General features: G+C 52.8%; 1 protein-coding gene across 2 annotated transcripts in view; it reads left to right on the top strand.

Annotated features, from left to right (window-relative positions):
• Positions 1-4,233: 4,233 nt before the first annotated feature.
• Positions 4,234-21,533, top strand: part of NOL10 (nucleolar protein 10) — a 98,075-nt gene continuing 80,775 nt past the window's right edge. Inside the window, exons 1-6 of one of the 2 annotated variants that reach the window (XM_062208955.1) lie at positions 4,234-4,401; positions 7,141-7,186; positions 10,423-10,521; positions 14,827-14,904; positions 18,250-18,287; positions 19,149-19,285. In XM_062208955.1, coding sequence (XP_062064939.1) covers positions 4,336-4,401; positions 7,141-7,186; positions 10,423-10,521; positions 14,827-14,904; positions 18,250-18,287; positions 19,149-19,285 — 464 coding nt within the window. In that variant the 5' untranslated portion in view covers positions 4,234-4,335. The remainder of the gene's footprint in view (positions 4,402-7,140; positions 7,187-10,422; positions 10,522-14,826; positions 14,905-18,249; positions 18,288-19,148; positions 19,286-21,533) is intronic. The other variant, XM_062208956.1, reaches the window with a different exon arrangement.

The raw sequence follows: 21,533 nt of genomic DNA, 5'->3' as shown, positions 1-21,533 counted from the left end.
CAGTGAACCAGCGCTTGGGAAATCTCTCTGCTATCCTGCTCTGCCTTTCAAAAAAATAAATAAACTTATAAAAAATACACCACAGAATTCCCATTTGCCTTCCACTCAGCTCTTCCTACTGCTAATATCATCCATAACCTCGGCATATTTATCAAAAATAACACACGAGTGCTGGCACAAGTACTAGCAAAACCACAGGTTCTACTCAGATAATCACGTTTCTCTGCTATCGCCCCTTCCTGTTTCGGAATCCAAGCCAGGACACTGTGTTACATTCCAGAATCAAATCTTTTAAGTTAACCATTTTTAATATGCTATTTAAACATGTACAACTATAAATCCAGCTCTAAGATGTATTATGCTGGGGGCTGATGCTCTGGCGCAGTGGGTTGAGCTTCTGCTGGTCATGTAGGCATCCATACAGGAGCACTGGTTCAAGTCCCAGCTGCTCCACTTCTGATCCAGCTCCCTGCTAACTCACCTGGGAGGTAGAAGAAGATAGCTCAAGTGCTTGGGTCCCTGCACCCATGTGGGAGACCCTGATGGAGCTCCTGACTCCTGGCCCAGCCCTGGGGAGAAAACCAGCAGATGGAGGCCCTCTCTGTCTCTCCCTCTCTATCACTCTGCCTTTGAAATAAATAAATCTTTAGAAAAATTTATTATGCTTTTAGTTCTTTTTTTTTTTTAATTTTTATTTATTTTATTTATTTATTTTTTTTTAATTTTTGACAGGCAGAGTGGACAGTGAGAGAGAGACAGAGAGAAAGGTCTTCCTTTTGCCGTTGGTTCACCCTCCAATGGCCGCCGCGGTAGCGCGCTGCGGCCGGCGCACCCACGCTGATCCGATGGCAGGAGCCAGGGGCTTATCCTGGTCTCCCATGGGGTGCAGGGCCCAAGGACTTGGGCCATCCTCCACTGCACTCCCTGGCCACAGCAGAGAGCTGGCCTGGAAGAGGGGCAACCGGGACAGGATCGGTGCCCCGACTGGGACTAGAACCCGGTATGCCGGCGCCGCAAGGTGGAGGATTAGCCTAGTGAGCCGCGGCGCCGGCTATGCTTTTAGTTCTTGTATTACTATAAACCAAAAATCTTTGTGCTTTAATTTCAAGCAAAACTTGAAAACTTCACAATTTTGGGCCAGCACTGTGGTGCAATGGGTAGTCGCCACCTGCAATGCCGGCATCTCATATGGGTGCCGGGTCTCCCCAGCTGCTCCACCTCTGATCCAGCTCTCTGCTATGACCTGGGAAGACAGTGGAGGATGGCCCAAGTCTTTGGGCCCCTGCACCCACGTGGGAGACCCGGAAAAAGCTCCTGGCTCCTGGCTTTGGATCGGCACAGCACCAGCCATTGCAGTCATCTGGGGAGTGAACCAGCAGATGGAAGACCTCTCCCTTTCTCTCTCCCTCTGCCTTTCAAATAAATAAACAAATCTTTATTAAAAAGAGCTTCACGATTTAATACGAAGTGTCACATGTTTGGAGGCAAATCAACTGCCTCTCTACCAACAGAATAGATGGCGCCACCACGGTGAGTTATTTTGCTCCCCCACCATCCACGATCAGGCCCCCGGGATGATCTAACTGCCCCCATCCCTGACTTCGGTTTGGCCACGACATTTCGTGACTTCCACCCAGCACAGGCGTGTCCCGCGGTGCAGCGTCCTGCCAACCCCTCCCAGCCCCCCACAGAGCCAGAGCCATCACCGTGGAGACTTCAACGCAGGCTGGGCCTTGTAAAAGGGGCCGTGCTTCTCACGTGGCCAGTAAGCACGGGCTGCTGAGAAAACAAAGCAGAAAAACCCCAAGGGTATCTTGAGGATGGGACTGTAAGCCCCAGTTTAAGAAATGGTTTCCAGTGGATTACACACAACCAGAACGGAGGCCTCCGGGGCGACACAGGTGCAGGAGGGTCCGCAGGTGCCAGAAGCAGCTGGAGGGCGGGCACTGTGGCGCAGTGGCTCAAGCTGACGCTGGCATCCTGTTTCTGAGCGCCTGGGGTTGAGTCCTGCCTCCACCTCCGACCCCTGATAATGTGCCTGGGAGGAGGTGGGAGACGGCTCAACCCCCACTGGGAGACAGCCTGGCCCAGCCGCGGCTGCTGTGGGCATTTGTGGAGCGAAGCAGCAGGTGGAGCTCTTTTCCTGCCTCCTCCCTTCTCTGTCACTCTTGCAAGTAAACAAAACATAAAACTTAAAAAAGAGAAAAGAGGCAGGGAGGTCAGCTGGGAATGTAATAATGCAAAAACAAGATTTAGAGCCTTGGCAGGGGTAATGAAACGCAAGGGTCTAAGGAATCTTTCAGCATCAGAGGTGGGCGTGTGGTGCGCAGTTAAGCCAGGCTTGGACACCACATGGGAGCCTGGAGTCGAGTCCCACCGCGGCTTCTGGACGCGCTGGGGCAGGCAGACAGCACCTTCGCTCCTTGAATCCTGCGGCCAGCACGGGAGAACAGGGTGGGTTCCAGGACGCACAGCCTGCACAGCCCTGCTGCTGAGGGCATTGGGAATTGAACCAATGGATGGAAGTGCGCTCGCTCGCTCTCTTTCTTACTCTTCAAAAAAATTTTTAAAAAGTTTTTATTTATTTACTTGAGAGATAGAGTTACAGATAGAGGGAGAGACAGAGACAAAGGTCTTCCATCTGCTGGTTCATTCCCCAAATGGCCACAGTAGCTGAGGCTTCGCCAATCCGAAGCCAGGAACCAGGAGCTTCTTTCAGGTCTCCCACATGGGTGCAGGGGCCCAAGGGCTTGGGCCATCTTCTACTGCTTTCCCAGGCCATAGCAGAGAGCTGGATCAGAAGTGGAGCAGCCAGGACTACAACCAGTGCCCATATGGGAGGCCAGTGCTGCAGACGGAGCCTCAGCCCACCATGCCACAGCGCCAGGCCCTCAAAATTTTGGGGGGGGGCAGCACTGTGGCATAGATTAAGCCTCTGCCTGCAATGCCAGGATCCCATAGAGGTACTGGTTCTGGTCTGGGCTGCTCCTCTTCCAACCCAGCTCTCTGCTATGGTCTGGAATAGCAGTGGAAGATGGCCCAAGTCCTTGGGCCCCTGCACACATGTGTGAGACCCGGAAGAAGCTCCTGGCTCCTCGTCAGCCCAGCTCCAGCCACTGCGGCTTTTTGGGGAGTGAACCAACGATGGAAGATCTCCCTAACTCTGCCTTTCAAATACATAAATCTTAAATTTCTTTTTTTCCCAGAAGTAGAAACGTCAAGTCTAGCCACGTGGACAGAAGAGGTAGCGATGGCCCGAGGTTCGTGCCTAGGTGACTGCGAAGACAGCAAAGCTATTCACCAAGAAAAACAGCCCGGAATACTGGGAGTGCTTAGGAATTAAGTAAGCGGTACTTAGCACAGTAAGCAGGCGCGGTGGGAGTGAGACAGGCAGGGACTGGGGTCTGGGGTCTGGGGCCAGGGAAGCCTCCATTTTTCGAAGAAACAGAACAGCAATGGGCACCCCGGTCCATCGCAGCTCTCGCCGACCGCACGCACGGGGAGCCGGCACGCTCGCGCCTTCCGACCTCGGGTCCCGGGGTCACGGAGGAGGCCGGGGCTGTCCGTCGCCGTGGTCACACCTGCAGACAGCGGGCGCCAGCCCCTCCCCGATCGTCACCCCTCCCTCGCGATCTCTCCCACTAGTGGGTGGAAGCCAGACGAGCCAGACGACCCCCGGTCTCAGCGAAGCCATTTTTAAGCGCAGTTATTTCTAAAGCAAAGCTGCAGGAACACTGACAGAGACCGCACTTCCCGCCACTGGGACGCTGAGTGCAGGGGGCGCGGCCGCCGCCTCACCGGGGCTCCCCAGCTCTCCCCCGGGCTCCCCAGCTCTCCCCCACCTCACCGGGCTCCCCAGTTTTCCCCCGGCTCCGCCGCTCACCGGGGCTCCCCAGCTCTCCCCCGCCTCACCGGGCTCCCCAGCTCTCCCCCACCTTACCGGGCTCCCCAGCTCTTCCCCCGGCTCCGCCGCCTCACCGGGGCTCCCCAGCTCTCCCCCGGGCTCCCCCGCCTCACCACGGCTCCCCAACTCTCCCCCGCCTCCCCGGGCTCCCCAGCTCTCCCCCGGCTCCCCCGCCTCACCGGGGCTCCCCGGGCTCCCCAGCTCTTCCCCCGGGCTCCCCAGCTCTCTCAGGGGCTCCCCAGCTCTTCCCCCGGCGCCGCCGCCTCGCTCCTTCCGGGAACTGGCGCACGTCCCGGCGGCCGGAAGTGCGTCATCACCCGGCGCCCGCCGCCGCACGCCGCGCTGTGCCGGGCCTGGGATTCGGATGCTGAAGCGTGCGGGTAGGAGGGGACCGTGCACAGCGGCTGGGGTCGCTGCCTCTCGCCGTCGCCATGCAAGTGTCCAGCCTTAACGAGGTGAAGATTTACAGCCTGAGCTGCGGCAAGTCCCTTCCTGAGGTGAGTCGGGGCCGTCCCGGCTGCCCGGAGGCGGGTGCGGGCGCGCTGGGGGCCAGGCTGGTGGGCGCCCGGTTCTCTGGAGCCGAGGCCAAGTCGGCCTGGGCATGGGTGGCGGTGCCGCCAGGAAAACGTGGACGGGCACCTGGCCCGCTGCGTGCCGGTGCCCGTCCGCCCGCGGGTCGTGGTCCTCGCGCGTGGGCCGGGTACGGCAGTGGGCGGTGGGGACACGGGCCTCGCAGGTGCACGGTCGGCAGCGGCGGACGCCTTTCCCCGCCTGCGGGACTCGCCTGGCCGCGCGGTGTAAGTGCGTGGTTCTGCCCCGGTCTGTAGGCCGTGCGGCTGGGATCCAGAGGAGGGTGGGGAGGGGCAGCCCCCCAGCCCCTCCAGGGACATCTGGGGGCCGGTGGTGAGAGGCTTGGCCTCTCCTCCGCGTTCCCGGTGTCAGGAATGGCACGTCTCCCCCTGATTCTCATTCGCTACTCCTTCGTTCTGTGCACGCTCCTGAGGAGCTAAGCTGTGCAGGCGGCCCCGTTGTGAGTGTGGGATCCGGAGCGAATGTGTCATGGAGGGGAGGATGATGGAGAGTGAGTGAGCGGGCGGGATACAGCGTCAGCGCTGGGCGTGGGCGGGCCTGGAGCTGCAGCAGGTTCAGCGCCACTTGGGCTGCCTGGCGCGCTGTGTCCGAGCGCCAACCCGGCCCAGTGCCTGGGGCAGCACAGAGGGTGGCCCACGGGCATTTCTTTGAAAGAGGGCTTCCAGCAGTCGGCGCCTGGCCCAGCCTGGCCCAGCCTGGCCCAGCCTGGAGTACTGTGGGCATCTGGGGAGGGAACCTGTGAATGGAAGACCTCTCTCTCTCTCTCTGTCTCTGTCTCTGTCTCTGTCACTCCGCCTTTCGTCTGGGCTAACCCTCAGGCTCCTTTGTCCCGTGCCACACTGCCTGCTTGTCCATTTGGGTGACAGGTCCCGGCTGGACCTCGCTCCCCACCGGTGCCGTGTCAGGTTTCTGGCCCTCCCAGGTCCCGGCCCCCTCCTCTTTGCCCCATACGTAGGACCCCTGTTCCCAGAAGGACCGCCCCTTCCTTGAGTAGCTCCCTCAGAAGAGAAGGCCGGATCCTGGTCGGGGCGGGGAGCCTTGGCGTAGACCTCCCTGCTGCCACAGGCCGGATCCTGGTCGGGGCGGGAAGCCGTGGCGGGCGTAGACCTCCCTGCTGCCACAGGCCGATGCGCCGGGATGCACGTGTGCCTGGGAAGTCCCCCAGCGTCCCCGGGAGCTGAACTCGAGTGCCAGAGAGCCAGAGGCACGCCGGCCCCGCGCCGCCAGCAGCCTGGGCACCATGGCCGGAGGGCAGCCCTGCCCGGCTCCGGTTCTCCCGCCTTGTCCGGCGTGGACACCGCCTGGCCCTCAGCTCGGGACCTGAGTGTGTCCCAGAGGCACACCAGCCCTGCGCCGCCGGCAGCCTGGGCGCTGCTGGGCTGAGCGCGATGGCCGGAGTGCGATGCCAGGCTCCGGCTCCTCTGGCTCCTCTGGCTCCTTGTCTGGCGCTCAGCTCGGGTCCTGAGTGTGTCCCAGAGGCCGGATGCCGCGGCCTGGCCCGGGTTCTGCGTCGCGTCTGCTTTTAGAGATGGCGTCTGCTGAGTGGCGTGCTTGCTTTTCCTTGCTTTAGGGAGGGCTGTCGTAGCCTTGCCGTTGGTGGCAGTCTGGGCTGGGCCTTCCTGGGTGGGTGTTCCGCAGAGTGTGGCCTCTGTCCTCGGGGTGCCGGGCATACCTCTAGTGACAACCGAAAGCGTCCCCAGGAGTTGCTGAATGCCCGCTGGGAGGCGGACTGCCCCTGGCTGAGACCCACTGTTTCGGGGTAGCCCTACTGACAAGTGCAGTGGAAGTGCCTCTTGCTAAACGGGGTGCTGGAGTACAGGCTGCCATCGGTGCCCGGAACCGTAAAAGTACCCTTTCTTTATCAGTGTCAGCAGTTTGACCAGTTATTTATCTGATTTTACTCTTTGTAAAAAAAATGTATTGCTAGACGAAACTTTTGTCTTAATGTTTTCCTTTTGAAATTTCACTTAAATAGCCGGCGCCGTGGCTCACTAGGCTAATCCTCCGCCTTGCGGTGCTGGCACCCCAGATTCTAGTCCCGGTTGGGGCGCCAGATTCTGTCCCGGTTGCCCCTCTTCCAGGCCAGCTCTCTGCTGTGGCCCTGGAGTGCAGTGGAGGATGGCCCAAGTCCTTGGGCCCTGCACCCCATGGGAGACCAGTAGAAGCACCTGGCTCCTGCCTTTTGATCAGCGCAGCATGGCGAGCATTGGAGGGTGAACCAACGGCAAAGGAAGACCTTTCTCTCTGTCTCTCTCTCTCACTGTCCACTCTGCCTGTCAAAAAGAAAAAAAAAAAAAAGAAAAAAGAAAAGAAATTTCACTTAAATAGATTTGGCTGTTTCATGTCTTAGCTGGAACCCACCAGATAAGAGGCTTATTGCTTTCCCTGAGTTGATTAGGTGAATTAGTTTTCTCTTGTGTTAAACATGGTAGCTCAAAAAATTATTATTTAGTAAGTGGAAGTATATTCAAGGAAAGAGATCCGGAAGATTTGGTAGCCATTGGTTAGGATTACAGAATATTTTCATTTTCTAAGTTACATCATCCTCTAAAGTTTGAATTTTTAATATGAGCAGGTGCTGTTATTGCAGGCAGAAAGCGACCTAGGTAGAGTGGTGTTAAAATCGTCTCTCTGTTTTCTCCAAGTGGCTTTCTGATCGGAAGAAGAGAGCGCTGCAGAAGAAGGATGTCGGTGAGTGTTGTCGGTGACCCATCCGTGCCACAGGGCCGCACACAGCGAGGCTTACAGAGTGCAGGGGAATCAATACGGTGTTTGTCCTTTTCCTCCTCCTCCTTTTTCTTAAGATTTATTTATTTACTTGAGAGGCATAGTTGTAGACAGAAAGAGGGAGAGACAGAGAGAGGTCTTCCATCTGCTGGTTCACTCCCCAAATGGCCACAATGGCTGGAGCAGAGCAGGTCTGAAGCCAGGAGCCAGGAGCTTCTTCCTGGTCTCCCATGCGAGTGCAGGGGCCCAAGGACTTGGGCCATCCTCCACTGCCTTCCCGGGCCATAGCAGAGAGCTGGATTGGAAGAGGAGCAGCTGGGACTAGAACCGGCGCCCACATGGGAGACCCAGAAGGATCATAATTGTCTGATTCTCATGTGCAGCCAAAGCTTTTTCTGTTGGTTGAATCCATTTGTCAGTTTTTGAGATACAGAGACAATAAGCATTTTATCTTTGGACAAAGTAATTTTACGTATTGGATATACAAATATGAGTATGAACAATAAAAATCTTTGTAGAAGATTTTTTAAAAATTATTTATTTGGGGCCGGTGCTGTGGCATAGCAGGTGAAGCTGCCACCTGTAGTGCCGGCATCCCATATGGGCACCGGTTCAAGTCCCGGCTGCTCCACTTCTTATCCAGCTCTCTGCTATGGCCTAGGAAAGCAGTGGAAGGTGGCCCAAGTCCTTGGGCCCCTGCGCCTATGTGGGAGACCGGAGGAGGCTCCTGGCTCCTGCCTTTGGATTGGCTCAGCTCTGGCTGTTGCAGCCAATTAGGGAGTGAACCAGCAGATGAAAGACCTCTCTCTCTCTCTCTCTCTCTCTCTCTCTGCGCCTCTCCTTCTCTCTCTGTGTAACTCTGACTTTCAAATAAATAAATAAATCTTTTTAAAAAATTATTTATTTATTTATTTATTTGAGAGGCAGAGGCAGACCGACAGATGACAGACCGACAGATGACAGAGAGCTGTCGTCTGCTGGTTCATTACCTAAATGCGTGCAGTAGCTGTGGCTGGGTCATTCTGGGAGCTAGGATCCCAGTCCAGGTCTCCCATGTTGGGGCAAGGACCCAGTTACTTGAGCCATCACCAACATCCCACAGCATGCGTCAGCAGCAGCTGGTGTTTGGACAGGAGCTGGGGCTTGAACCTGACACTTTGACGTGGGCTGTGGGCTTCCTGTCAGTGTCGGTGACTCGTTCCTCATAGTGGGTTTGATTTGGGACTCTAATGCCAGTTTGTAGTGTGAATCATTTTGGTGAACAGATCTTCATTTGAGTTTCTCCCTTGCAACTTGTCATATAGAAGAGCAGATTTATCTTAACTTACTGTCTGGAGATCACAGCGCTAAATGCCTCGAGGCAAGTATCTTGGGAAGATGGCCTCTTTATAGTACTGAAGGTGGTCAATTAAAAATCCAAGTCAGGGTCCAGCACAGAGCTGCTTCATCACCGTTTAGATTCTTGTTTCATCTGGTCGCCCAGGTCCCATGTTCTCAAGTGTAACAAAGCAGATTCGGACTGCGTACGGGAAGAAAGTTGTTCACTGGTTGAGCGTTCCTAACCGAAAATCCAGATGCTGTAAAATCGGAAGCTTGTGCTGACTGACACCACTGGTGGTAAATGCCATACCTGGCTTCGAGTGACGGGTGGCAGTCAAAACTAAAGAGTACTAAAAATGTTACACAGAATTGCCTTCAGGAAGGGTGTATAAGGTGTGTGTGGGTGTATGTGAGACATGTGTGAATTTCATGTTTAGACTTGGGTCCCATCCCTAAGATGCTTCATTATGTATATGCAGATATTCTAAAATCCCAAAAAATCTGCAGTCGGAAACACTTCTCTTGGGTCTCAAACTTTTCAATAAGACATACTGAACTTGTATAAGACTTAGTTCTTGGCCTAATTGGGTAATGATAGTGGTTTTAAGAGGTATTTTTTTCTTTTGTGTGAAGATTTTACTTATTTATTTGAGAGGTAGAGTTACAGACAGAGGGAGAGGGAGAGAGAGAGAGAGAAAGGTCTTCCTTCTGCTGGTTCGCTCCCCAAATGGCTGCAATGGTGGGAGCTGGGCCAATCCGAAGCCAGGAGTCAGGAGCCTCTTCCTGGTCTCCCACGTGAGTGCAGGGGCCCAAGGACTTGGGCCATCTTGTACTGCTTTCCCAGGCCATAGCAGAGAGCTGGATTGGAAGAGGAGCAGCCAGGACTCGAATCAGCACCCACGTGGGATGCTGGCTCTGAGCCACAGTGCCAGCTCTGATAGTGTTTTAATGTTTGTTCTGTTCACTCCTTTTCCAGGTGTTAAAAGTAGATTTTCATACACTATAGTGAAATTGTTGTTTTTTTTTTTTTTGACAGGCAGAGTGGATAGTGAGAGAGAGAAAGGTCTTCCTTTTGCCATTGGTCCATCCTCCAATGGCTGCTGCGGCCAGCGCATCTCGCTGATCTGAAGCCAGGAGCCAGGTGCTTATCCTGGTCTCCCAAGCGGGTGCAGGGCCCAAGCACTTGGGCCATCCTCCACTGCCTTCCTGGGCCATAGCAGAGAGCTGGCCTGGAAGAGGGGCAACTGGGATAGAATCCGGCGCCCTGACCGGGACTAGAACCCGGTGTGCCAGCGCCGCAAGGCAGAGGATTAGCCTGTTAAGCCACGGCGCCGGCCTGTGAAATTGGTTTTTAATTGCAGTGATGTTTTTTCTTTTCTGAAAAGTAAAAATAAAATATTTAACTTAGAAAAATAATGTATGAGTTAAAAAAAGACTTTTTTTTTTTTTTTAAAAACTTACTTATTTTAAAGATGGAGACAGACACAGGCTTTCCATCTGTTAATTTACTCCCCAGAAGCCCACAACAGCTGGGACTGGGCCAGGCCAAAACCAGGAGTTGAAACCCAGCCTAGGTCTTTCACAGGGTGGTGGGACCAAGGGCTTGATCCACTTCCTGCTGCCTCCCAGGGTGTGCCCTAGCAGGAAGCAGAGCTGGGACCAAACCCAGTCCCTCTGGTTTGAGATGTGGGCCCGAGTGACACCTAACGATGGCACAGATGCGTGCCCTGTCTTCTGTTTAAGGGGTAGCTGCTGGGGTCTCCGCGGGCTGGGAAGCATTGGAGGCGTGGCGTGCTGTGACCACTCTGCATGTTGCATCTTTCTGTGATAAAGAGCAAGCATGCAGCAGTTAAACTAATGATCCTTTCTTTTTTTTGTAGATGTCCGTAGAAGAATTGAACTTATTCAGGATTTTGAAATGCCTACTGTGTGTACCACTATCAAGGTGTCAAAAGATGGACAGTATATTTTAGCAACTGGTGAGCATCTTCTTGGTTATGATTTACATACACTTTATAGAAGGAAATACTTTGGTGGGGAAGATCACTTCTCTTCCCCTGACATTTTATTATAAAAGATTTAAGAAATATATAGATATTGAAGAAATGTACAGTGATCACCACTTATCCAGTACCTAGGTTCTGCGGTAACTGATCACTGTACTTGCTTTGTCATGTATCTGTGCCTGTTCTGAATTGATCCTAACACTGACAGTGCCACCAACAGTGAATGAGGGCATAGGAAGGATCACTTCTAACAAGATTTTATGTATCAGGTTCTAATACGGAGATTTGGCATTAACAATATTAATCATGGTCAAAAAAATCATGAAATACAGGAACTTTCAGCATGTCACAGTGTTGAACTCTTACCCAGCCTGGCCGGGCTTCTGGTGCCTACGTCCCGTGCATTGTCTGCACATTTGGCTGTTACAGCTTCCACCTGTTTCGTTTCCAACCATGTCCCTTGATCCCTTCCTGCATGTGTGCGTGCATATACTGTCAGGTTGGTGTTTATTTCCAAAGATTTATTTATTTATTTGAAAGTCAGAGTTACACAGAGAGAGAAGGAGAGTCAGAGAGAGAGAGAGAGGTCCTCCATCCACTGGTTCAGTCTCCAGTTGGACGAAATGGCAGAGCCGAGACAATCTGAAGCCAGGAGCAAGGAGCTTCTTCTGGATCTCCCACGCGGGTGCAGGGGCCCAAGTGCGTAGGCCATCTTCTGCTGCTTTCCCAGGCCATAGCAGAGAGCTGGAAGGGAAGTGGAGCAGCTGGGACTGCAAGTGCCGGCTTTCCCCGCTGTGCCACAGCGCCGGCCCCCAGTCTGGTTTTTTCTCAGTTAATGGTTGTCTCTCTTGACACTGGCCTACAATTTTATGTTCAGAAACTTAATTTGTTTTGATCAAGAGATAACAAGTAGCTTGTCCAAGCTCACAGAGAGCTGGGAGACAGATTAGGAAAGAGGTTATATCTATTAAATTACATTTTCTTTTATGAAATCATTTTACATTCCCTGGCAAAATTAATTGTTTCCATTTCTACTTTTAAAAAAATTTATTTATAGGGGCTGGCATTGTGGTATAGTAGGTTAAGGCACTGCCTGCCACGCTGGCATCACATATGGGCACTGGTTCCTGTCCCGGCTGCTCCACTTCTGTTCCTCTCCCTGCTAATGGCCTGGGAAAGCAGTGGAAAATGGCCCAAGGTACTTGGGCCCCTGCACCCACATGGGAGACCCAGAAACTCCTTATTACTGGCTTCGGCCTAGCCCAGCTCTGGCCATTGTCATTTGGGGAATGAACCAGTGGTTGGAAGATTTTCTCTTTCTCTCTCTCTCTCTCTCTCTCCCTCTCTCCCTCTCTCCCTCTCTCCCTCTCTCCCTCTCTCCGTCTCCGTCTCCATCTCCGTCTCCCTGTCTCCATCTCCCCCCACCCCCAACTTTGCCTTTCAAAGAAATTGGTCATCTACTGGCTTGGTCCCCAAATGCCTCCAATGGCGAGGAGTTGGAATGCCATCTGGGTTTTTGCCCTCATTAGGTTTGTGATCGCCCACACGAGTGGCAGAAACCCCACCACGGGAGCCATCACTGCTGCCTCCCAGGGTCTGCATTAGGAGGAAGCTGGAGTCAGGAGCTGGTGTCCAGGATTAAATCCAGGAGCTCCACGTGGGGAGCGGGCGTCTCACCAGCATCTTAGCTGCTACACCAGTACTTGTGCTGCTTTTCCTCTTATTCAGAATGCTTTTGTTCTGTTTTGTTTTTTTAAAGATTTATTTTTATTTATTTGAAAGGGTTATAGAAAGAGGTAGAGCCGGAGAGAGAGAGAGAGGTCTTTTATCTGCTGTTCACTCTCCAAATGACTGCAATGGCCAAAACTGAGCTGATCCAAATCCAGGGGCCAGGAGCTTCTGCCAGTTCTCTATGTGGGTGCAGGGGCCCTAGCACTTGGGCCATCTTCTACTGCTTTCCTAGGCCACAGCAGAGGGCTGGATCGGACGTGGAGCAGCCGGGACTCAAACTGGTGCCCTATGGGATGCTGACGCTGTGGACTGGGGCTTTAACCTGCTGTGCCACAGTGCCGGCCCCAAGAATGCTTTGGTTTTATTTTTATCGTAAAAAGAAACATCTCCTAAAGAATATGTGAAACATGGCTAGTGAGAATGTGGGACTGAACTTTACATTGGATTCCATCTTCACGTTCATAGCTGTACATGCTGGCTGCCGCGTGGAGCAGCACGGGTGTGGGGGCCTTCTTGGCCTGTTCCAGAGGCCTCTCTGCTGCCGAGGGGAGGGGACCTGGTTGTCATTTGCTTCCCCCGTTTGATTCCCTGGAGGGTCTTCCTTTGATCTCTGTATCTACGCCTTCCTCAGGTTGCCTTTGGTGTTCAGGCCTCGTGGCTGCGAACAAGCGGAGTAAGATTGACTCGTAAAAGCATTTCAGTGACGCAGGGGATGTGCTAAGGACTGATTCACGTGAACTAACCAGGCTCTGGGTTCCTGTGTGTGACCATGCCACAGTTAGATCTGTTCTCAGTGGCACTGTTAGTCTGGACTGGTGCTTGGGGAAAAGGCGTAAGAAATAGAGGAGCAACGTATGTTTCCAGCCACTTTATTTTCTGAAGGCCAAAATGATACGTGCAAGCCTTTTAAATGATCAGAAGTAAAAGACAAAAGCAAACACGCCTCCCAATTAAAAGGGAAAGTGGGCCCTGCATGTACACATGAAGTTTTATATAATCTTGTAGTCTTTCAAATCATGTATGGAATGCTAGGATGGTTATACAACAGGTTACTGGGCTGTTGTTTTTTTTAAGTTTCTTTTCTTAAAATGAGATCTTGGGGCTGTGATCTGTGCCAGAAAACGTGGGACCGCTTCCTTCTTTTTAGGATGTCTTTATTTGTCTTGCAAATGACTTTTTCACCTGGTCAGAACGTGATAAACTTATACAAAATGGAAGCATCACAGAAATACGGAAGGTGAGGTGTGCAAGAGCAGCAGGCAGCGTTGGCATTGCTAACTCCGACCGAGGCGTGCAGGGACTCGTTTAGTGTGACGACTTCGGGATCGAGTGCGCCCGTTCTTCAGCGCTCGCCCGGTCTCTGCTCCCTTCCTCTCCCTTCCACGTGGCAGCTCTGTGACAGGAGTGGCAGGCCTGCCTGTGCCCTGAGCGCTGTGTGCCCTTCCCTTGTGTGGACCTCATTTCCCTGTGGTGGCCGTTTACCAACAGTGCTGCAGGGGGCGCTCTGTGTCTGTAAGTTACTGTAGACGGAGGGTGCGTGGTCATCAGCTTCAGCGTGTGCTGGGCTGTCCTCTAGACGAGTTGTCGTGTACACTGATCAACTGCAGTGGACGAACATGCTTACTTCTTTATTTGTAAATGTTTGTTTATTTGTTTGGAAGGCAGTGCAACAGAGGGGGCGGGAACAAAGGGAGAAAGATCCTCCATCCACTGGAACCCCATTGGAGTCTCCCATGTGGGTGTCAGGGCCCAAGGACCTGGGCCGTCTTCTGTTGCTTTCCCAGGTACCCTGAGAAGCTGGGTTGGAAGCAGAGCAGCCTGGACTTGAACTGCTGCTCTGATTTGGGGTGCCAGTGTCCCAACCCACAGCACCAGTCCTGAAAGTACTTATTTTTAACCCTCCCAACACAACTATTAACTGTTTTTCGTCTTGGCCATTCTGATGTGTAAAAAGTATTTCAGAGGCGCGTGTTGTGGCATACTGGTTGAATTGCGGCTTGCAGCCGCAGCGTCCCATATCAGAGATCTGGTTCAAGTCCCAGCTGCTCTACTTCCAATCAGCTCCCTGCTAATGCCCCTGGGAAGGCAATGGAAATGGCCAACGCACTTCGGCCCCTGCCATCCATGTGGGAGATGGGAGATCTGGATGGAGTTTCGCTCCGGGCTTTGGCCTGACCCAGGCCTGGTTGAGCAGCCATTTGGAGAAGGAGCCGCTGGGTGGAGGAGCTGGCTCTCCCTCTGTCTCTGCTGCTCTGCTGTTTAAGAGTTTGGAGAGGGTATTGCGTGTTTGAATCTGCTTTGATTAGACTCACTGTGAAGTCGATTCATTGTCTGTGTTTCCATCTTCTGTGAGCTCCTTGTTGATTTGTGTTCAGTTTCCCCGTGGGACGTTTGGGAGGGGCTGCTTTCCTTCTCTTTCATTTGCTGTGTTTAGTGCTGCCTGCCCCTGAGTGGAGGCGGCACCCTCGCCAGCCATCTGGGTGCTGACTGTGAAAAGTGGGTTTTTCAATTTCTCGATTTTGCATCATCTAACTTTTTTTTTTATAGGAACATATAAACCTCGGGTTCGCTGCTATGACACCTATCAGTTATCCTTGAAGTTTGAAAGGTGTTTGGATTCAGAAGGTAAGAGGCTAAAACTGACTTGATGAAAATAGTTGTTTTTTATTTTTTGACAGGCAGAGTGGACAGTGAGAGAGAGAGACAGAGAGAAAGGTCTTCCTTTGCCATTGGTTCACCTTCCAATGGCCACCGCGGCCAGCCCACCATGCTGATCTGAAGCCAGGAGCCAGGTGCTTCTGGTCTCCCATGGGGTGCAGGGCCCAAGCACTTGGGCCATCCTCCACTGCCTTCCCGGGCCATAGCTGAGAGCTGGCCTGGAAGAGGGGCAACCGGGACAGAATCTGGCGCCCCAACCGGGACTAGAACCCGGTGTACCAGTGCCGCAAGGCGGAGGATTAGCCTGTTGAACCATGGCGCTGGCCCTGAAAATAGTTTTTTTTTAAAAAGGACTTATTTGAAAGGCAGAGTAGCAAGAGAGGGAGGGAGGGAGGGAGGGAGGGAGAGAGAGAGAGAGAGATCAATCGATCGATCAATTGATCTTCTATGTACTGATTCACTCCAAATGGCTGCAGTGACGAGGGCTGGGCCAGAGCAAAGCTAGGAGCCTGCATCTCCATTTGAACCTCTAGTGTGGGCGGCAGGGTCCAGGTACTTGGGCCTCCATCATCTGCAGGTATTCCAGGCGCACTAGCAGGGAGCCTGACTGGAGATGGAGGAACGGGGACTTAGCCAGTGCTATGATTTGGGATGAGGCCCACACAGGTGCGACTTAACCGGCTGTGCCACAACGCCCGCCCCCAAGATGGCTCCTCGGTTTGTGTGCCTTTCTCATTTTTGATTTGTGTGTTCATTTTCGATGGTGAAATAGCAAATTATCACAACTGAGGGGCTGAAAACATCCCTTCAGTAGCTTACAGCTCTGTAGGTCTTGGGTCTGCACCTGCCCTTCTGGGTCCAGACCTGACCCTGGTGTCGGCCGGGTGCAACTCTTCTGGAGACACTGGGTGAGAACCTGCTTCCCAGATCCTTCAGGTGTCTGGTCGTGGCTGTGGGACTGTAGGACTGGCGGTCCTGGGGTTTTGCAGCAGGCTCAGCTCCTGGAGGCTGCCTTGCTCCTCGTCACGGCTGCGGGCCCTGTGTGCGGCAGGGCTGCTGACCGCCCCTGCTGCTGCTGGCCAGAGGGAGCTGCTTCTGAGCACCTCAGACCCCACTCCCCCTGGCCGCGCACTGTAGCATCATCCCGGGAGCGGCGTCCAAGGAGCCTTCAGGCCAAGGGGTTTACAGAGTACGCATGCATTTCCGGTTTGCTTTTTTTCTCAATTTGAGAAACAGAGCTCTTGAACCCATTGGTCGACTCCCCAAATGCCTGCAGCAGCTGGGACTGGGCTGGGCCAGAACCAGGAGCCGGGAACTCAGTCCAGGTCTCCGATGTGGGCGGCAGGGACCCAGTGAACACAGTGTATCTCTGCATGCCTGACCTGCAGCCTCCCAGGGCCACGTTAGCAGGAAGCTGGCCTCAGATCTAGAGGGAGCTCCCCCACAGCGGGGCAGGCGTCCTCGAGGCCTCCTCGCCTCCCTCTGAACTTAGCTTCGAGTTCCACTTTCCGTGAACAGTGTGGAGGTCAGTGTGAAAATCTCTGGCTATCAGGGGGCAAGTTGAAATGAGGAAAGTTCAGGTGCTTTTGTCATTGGGCCTAGTGTGTGAAGGGAAAGTTAATAGGGAATGTGTCCCGTGGAAATAGGAGCACACACTCCTAGCTTGTTTCACCCCTGGCTGTCTGTAGACAGTTGCATCCCTGTGTACCACTGTATAAAAATGGCTGTTTTCACTTTTTTTTTATTTTTTATTTTTTGACAGGCAGAGTGGATAGTGAGAGAGACAGAGAAAGGTCTTCCTTTGCCGTTGGTTCACCCTCCAATGGCCGCCGCGGCCGGTGTGCTGTGGCCAGCGCATCTCGCTGATCTGAAGCCAGGAGCCAGGTACTTCTCCTGGTCTCCCATGGGGTGCAGGGCCCAAGCACTTGGGCCATCCTCCACTGCCTTCCCGGGCCACAGCAGAGAGCTGGCCTGGAAGAGGGGCAACCGGGACAGAATCCGGCGCCCCGACCGGGACTAGAACCGGTGTGCCGGCGCCGCAGGCGGAGGATTAGCCTAGTGAGCCGCAGTGCTGGCCTGTTATCACTTTTAACTTTTGTTTAGCAGAACTGTGAAGTAGTAAAAAAATTATTGTTTTTGTAAGCAACGATTTTTAATGTTCTTTAATGTAAACATTAGAAAGTCTTGAAAATTATTTTGTTTTGAGCATCTCAGAAAAACAGTAGCAAAGTTTAGAAGTCATTCTATTTCATGACTTTGCCTCCCTTTTGCCAAAAATCTAGTTGAGTGGGTCTCTAATTGAAGTGATTTCTAGTTGAGGTGGTCTGTAGGTGAGGTGGTCTGTGGGTGAGGTGGTCTGTGCGTGAGGTGGTCTGTGGGTGAGGTGGCCAGTGGGTGAGGGGTCTGTGGGTGAGGTGGTCTCTAGGTGAGGTGATCTGTGGGTGAGGTGGTCTTTGGGTGAGGGGTCTGTGGGTGAGGTGGTCTCTAGGTGAGGTGGTCTGTGGGTGAGGGGTCTGTGGGTGAGGTGGTCTCTAGGTGAGGTGGTCTGTGGGTGAGGGGTCTGTGGGTGAGGTGGTCTTTGGGTGAGGTGGTCTGTGGGTGAGGGGTCTGTGGGTGAGGTGGTCTGTGGGTGAGGTGATCTGTGGGTGAGGTCGTCTCTAGGTGAGGTGGTCTGTGGGTGAGGGGTCTGTGGGTGAGGTGGTCTGTAGGTGAGGTGATCTGTGGGTGAGGTCGTCTCTAGGTGAGGTGGCCAGTGGGTGAGGTGGTCTGTGTGTGAGGTGGTCTGTGGGTGAGGTGGTCTTTGGGTGAGGTGGTCTGTGCGTGAGGTGGCCAGTGGGTGAGGGGTCTGTGGGTGAGGTGGTCTCTAGGTGAGGTGATCTGTGGGTGAGGTGGTCTTTGGGTGAGGGGTCTGTGGGTGAGGTGGTCTTTGGGTGAGGTGGTCTGTGGGTGAGGGGTCTGTGGGTGAGGTGGTCTGTAGGTGAGGTGATCTGTGGGTGAGGTGTCTGTAGGTGAGGTGGTCTGTGGGTGAGGTGGTCTTTGGGTGAGGTGGTCTGTGGGTGAGGTGGTCTGTGGTGAGGTGGTCTCTAGGTGAGGTGGTCTGTAGTTGTTGCCTAATTCAGGTGATATGCTTTTACTTCCCACTTGGTGTTTTGGGGGCACTGTAGCAATTTTGTTCTTATTTTATATAGGACAAAAATGAAAAAAATTGTATTCATCTTTACTTTCTGAGTTGAATTAGAATCTTTGTACCAAGTTTTCATTTTTATTAAGAACATTAATAATTGTATTTTTTTCCTATTTCTTCTTTTTCAGTGGTTACCTTTGAGATTTTGTCTGATGACTATTCAAAGGTATGTACAATAGTATTAGTTTGTACTGGTTGTACTCAAGAAATGAGTGAGTGGAATTTATTTTGTAATAAGTAATTTTATGATATATGGATTATATCATATATGTAGTAATACATGACCTGTGATTTTCTACTGTTACATGTTGGATTTTTGGTTTGGCACATTTTTTTATTTATAAATAAGTGGCGCCAGCCCGATCCTGTGTTTTGAGACATGTAATTTTCTAAGACGTCTGTAAACACTGGTAAGTTTACCTTTCAGTACCAGCCGCAGAGGTTGCCGACGCCTTTGTAGTATGTTGAAGTTAGGTTTATAGCAGGTTTTCGGGCCCTGTGTGGTAATGGGGATTATGAAAACGTGTTCCCCGGTGAAAGAGGAAGTGGCTCACTGGGCTCTGCAGTGCCCGGGAACAAGGGGTGCATCTGGTGCGCTCTGCAGACAGGCTGCCCGCGTGGAGTGGGGGCTGTGTCAGCCCGCGTGGAGTGGGGGCTGTGTCAGCCCGCGTGGAGTGGCGCCGTGTCAGCCCGCGTGGAGTGGCGCTGTGTCAGCCCGCGTGGAGTGGCGCTGTGTCAGCCCGCGTGGATTGGGGGCTGTGTCAGCCCGCGTGGAGTGGCGCCGTGTCAGCCCGCGTGGAGTGGTGCCGTGTCAGCCCGCGTGGAGTGGCGCCGTGTCAGCCCGCGTGGAGTGGCGCCGTGTCAGCCCGCGTGGAGTGGCGTTGTGTCAGCACGGCGCAGGGTGCCCTGTGTTTAGAGAGGGGAGGTTGGGAGGGCAGAGGCTTTCTTCCTGTGCCACTTGCGGAGATGATGGGACAGACATTTACCCGGAAACCTGAACAACCTAACTTTCTTGTTTTATTTTCAGATTGTCTTCCTACATAACGACAGATACATTGAATTTCACTCACAGTCAGGTTTTTACTACAAAACCAGAATACCAAAGTTCGGCAGAGATTTCTCCTACCACTATCCGTCCTGCGACCTGTACTTCGTGGGTGCGAGGTATTGACTCTAATCCCTGTCTGCGTTTCCTCCCACCGCCCCAACCCCCCAGCTTCTCTTCTTGAATTTTCTGTATATTTTCTTTCTGTTTTAATAAAAAGAAATGTGTAGTTATTGTAAAAAAAAAAAAAAAACTTAGAAAATAAGGAATAAGCAAATGAAAAAACCTATTTTCTACATATTCGTGCAATTTATTGATTGATTTATAAAGATTATTTATTTGAAAGGCAGAGTGAGAGAGAGAATGAATTCACCTATCTGTTGGTTCATTCCCCAATGGCTGCGACTGCCAGGACTGGACCAGAGCAAAGCCAGGAGTCAGGAACTCCCTCTGGGTCTCCTGGGTGCAGGGCTCAAACACCCAGGCACGGTCTGCTGCCTCCCAGGTCATTAGCAGGACACTGGATCGGAAGCGGAGCAGTCAGTACGGATACGGAATATGGGCGTCCCCAGCGTGGCTTAGCCCACTGCTCCGCAGCGCTCCCCTCTGACGCCACTGGTTTGCTTAGTAAACTCTTTTCTGATTTTGGAAGTAACCATGGTAGTTACTCATCATAATAGTTCAACCAGGAGATACTCGTGAGCAATGTATAAGCCTCATGACATATAGCCCACCCTGTGTGTGTGTATGTTCAAGTATTTTAATAAAAAGTGGGTAGAGGGGCTGGCACAGCAGGTTAACGCCCTGGCCTAAAGTGCCGGCATCCCATATGGGCACCGGTTCAAGACCCAACTGTTCCACTTCTGATCCAGCTCTCTGCTATGGCCTGGGAAAGCAGAAGATGGCCCAAGTCCTTGGGTCCCTGCACCCACATGGGAGACCCCGAAGAAGCTCCTGGCTCCTGGCTTTGGATCAGCGCAGCTCCAGCTGTTGTGGCCAGTTGGGGAGTGAACCAGTGGATGGAAGACCTCTCTCTGCCTTTTCTCTCTCTGTGTAACTCTGACTTTCAAATAGATGAGTAAATTTTAAAAAATAAATAAATAAAATAAAAGGGGGTAGAGAGAGAAGAGGACAGAGACCAGCAGGCAGACTAGAAAGAGCCCTGTCTGCCGCCTCACCCCTAATGCTGGCAACAGCCAGGACTGGACAGGGCCAAAGAAGGGTCTGGGACTCTCGTTGTTCCAGTCTCCCTGTGGGCACTGGGGCCCAGCCACCGGAGCATCACCTCCGCCTCCCAGAGTGTGCGTTCGTGGCAAGCTGGAACCAGGAACTGAATGCGGCCTCTGGCGTGGGACGTGGGAGTCGGCTCTGGCGTGGGATGTGGGAGGCGGCTTCCAGCTCCTAGGCCACTCACCGTGTTGTTATTTCTTAGTTTCCCAGATTTCTGTTTACTTCCTAAAACTCGCAGCTCTGGCCTTATCTTTGTTCCATGTCCAGGGTGAATTTCTTTCAGGACATTTGTGATTTGGGTCACACATGCCTATGGGCTCTACTTAGGAGAAGGTTGGGGGGCAGGCTGTACGGAAGGGGAGGACGCCGCCTGCCTGCTTCTGCTAGCCATCTGGATTTGGAGAGATGCGTAGGGGACCTATAGGGCACTGCCGCTGGGGACGTCGCGTCCATAGCCCGATTACATGGTTTCCTAAGACTTTTAACTTTAAATGCTGCTTTTTCTATGACTATAAAACAATATACATTCATTTTAGAAAGCTGGGAAAATAGAGCAAAGTATAAACAAGAGGCAGGCTTTGTGGTGCAGTGGTTACGCCACTGCTTGGAACACCTCCACTTCCCATCCAGCTGTCTGCTGGTGTGTACCCCGGGAGGCAGCAGAGGATGGCCCAAGAACCCGGGTCCCTGCCACCCCCATGGGAGACCCAGATGGAGCCCCTGGCTGCTGGCTTTGGCCTGGCCCAGCCCCAGCTATTGCAGTCGTTTGGGAAGTGACCCAGCGATGGAAGCTCTCTCTCTGTCACTCTGCCTTTCAAATAAATAAACAAGTAATAAATCTTTTCACAAAAGAAAATTATCAAGAAAAAGATACACCCATAATTGTGCCACCCAGAGGAAACCGTTATTAGTGTTTATTTATTTTATTTGAAAGGCAGAGTTGGATTAGAGAGGGAGACCTTCCACCCACTGGTTCACTCCCTGAATGGCCACAACAGCTGGAGCTGGGTTAATCCAAAGCCAGGAGCCAGGAGCTTCTTCCAGGTCTCCCACATGGGTGCAAGGCCCAGCACTTGGGCCATCCTCCACTGCTTTCGCAGGTGCATTAGCAGGGAGCTGGGAAGGAAGTGGAGCAGC

This window comes from Lepus europaeus, chromosome 13, assembly GCF_033115175.1.
Source record: "Lepus europaeus isolate LE1 chromosome 13, mLepTim1.pri, whole genome shotgun sequence".
NCBI classification, from domain to species: domain Eukaryota; kingdom Metazoa; phylum Chordata; class Mammalia; order Lagomorpha; family Leporidae; genus Lepus; species Lepus europaeus.
Note: the sequence above shows the minus strand (reverse complement) of the source record. Positions and strands in the feature narration are given on the sequence as shown.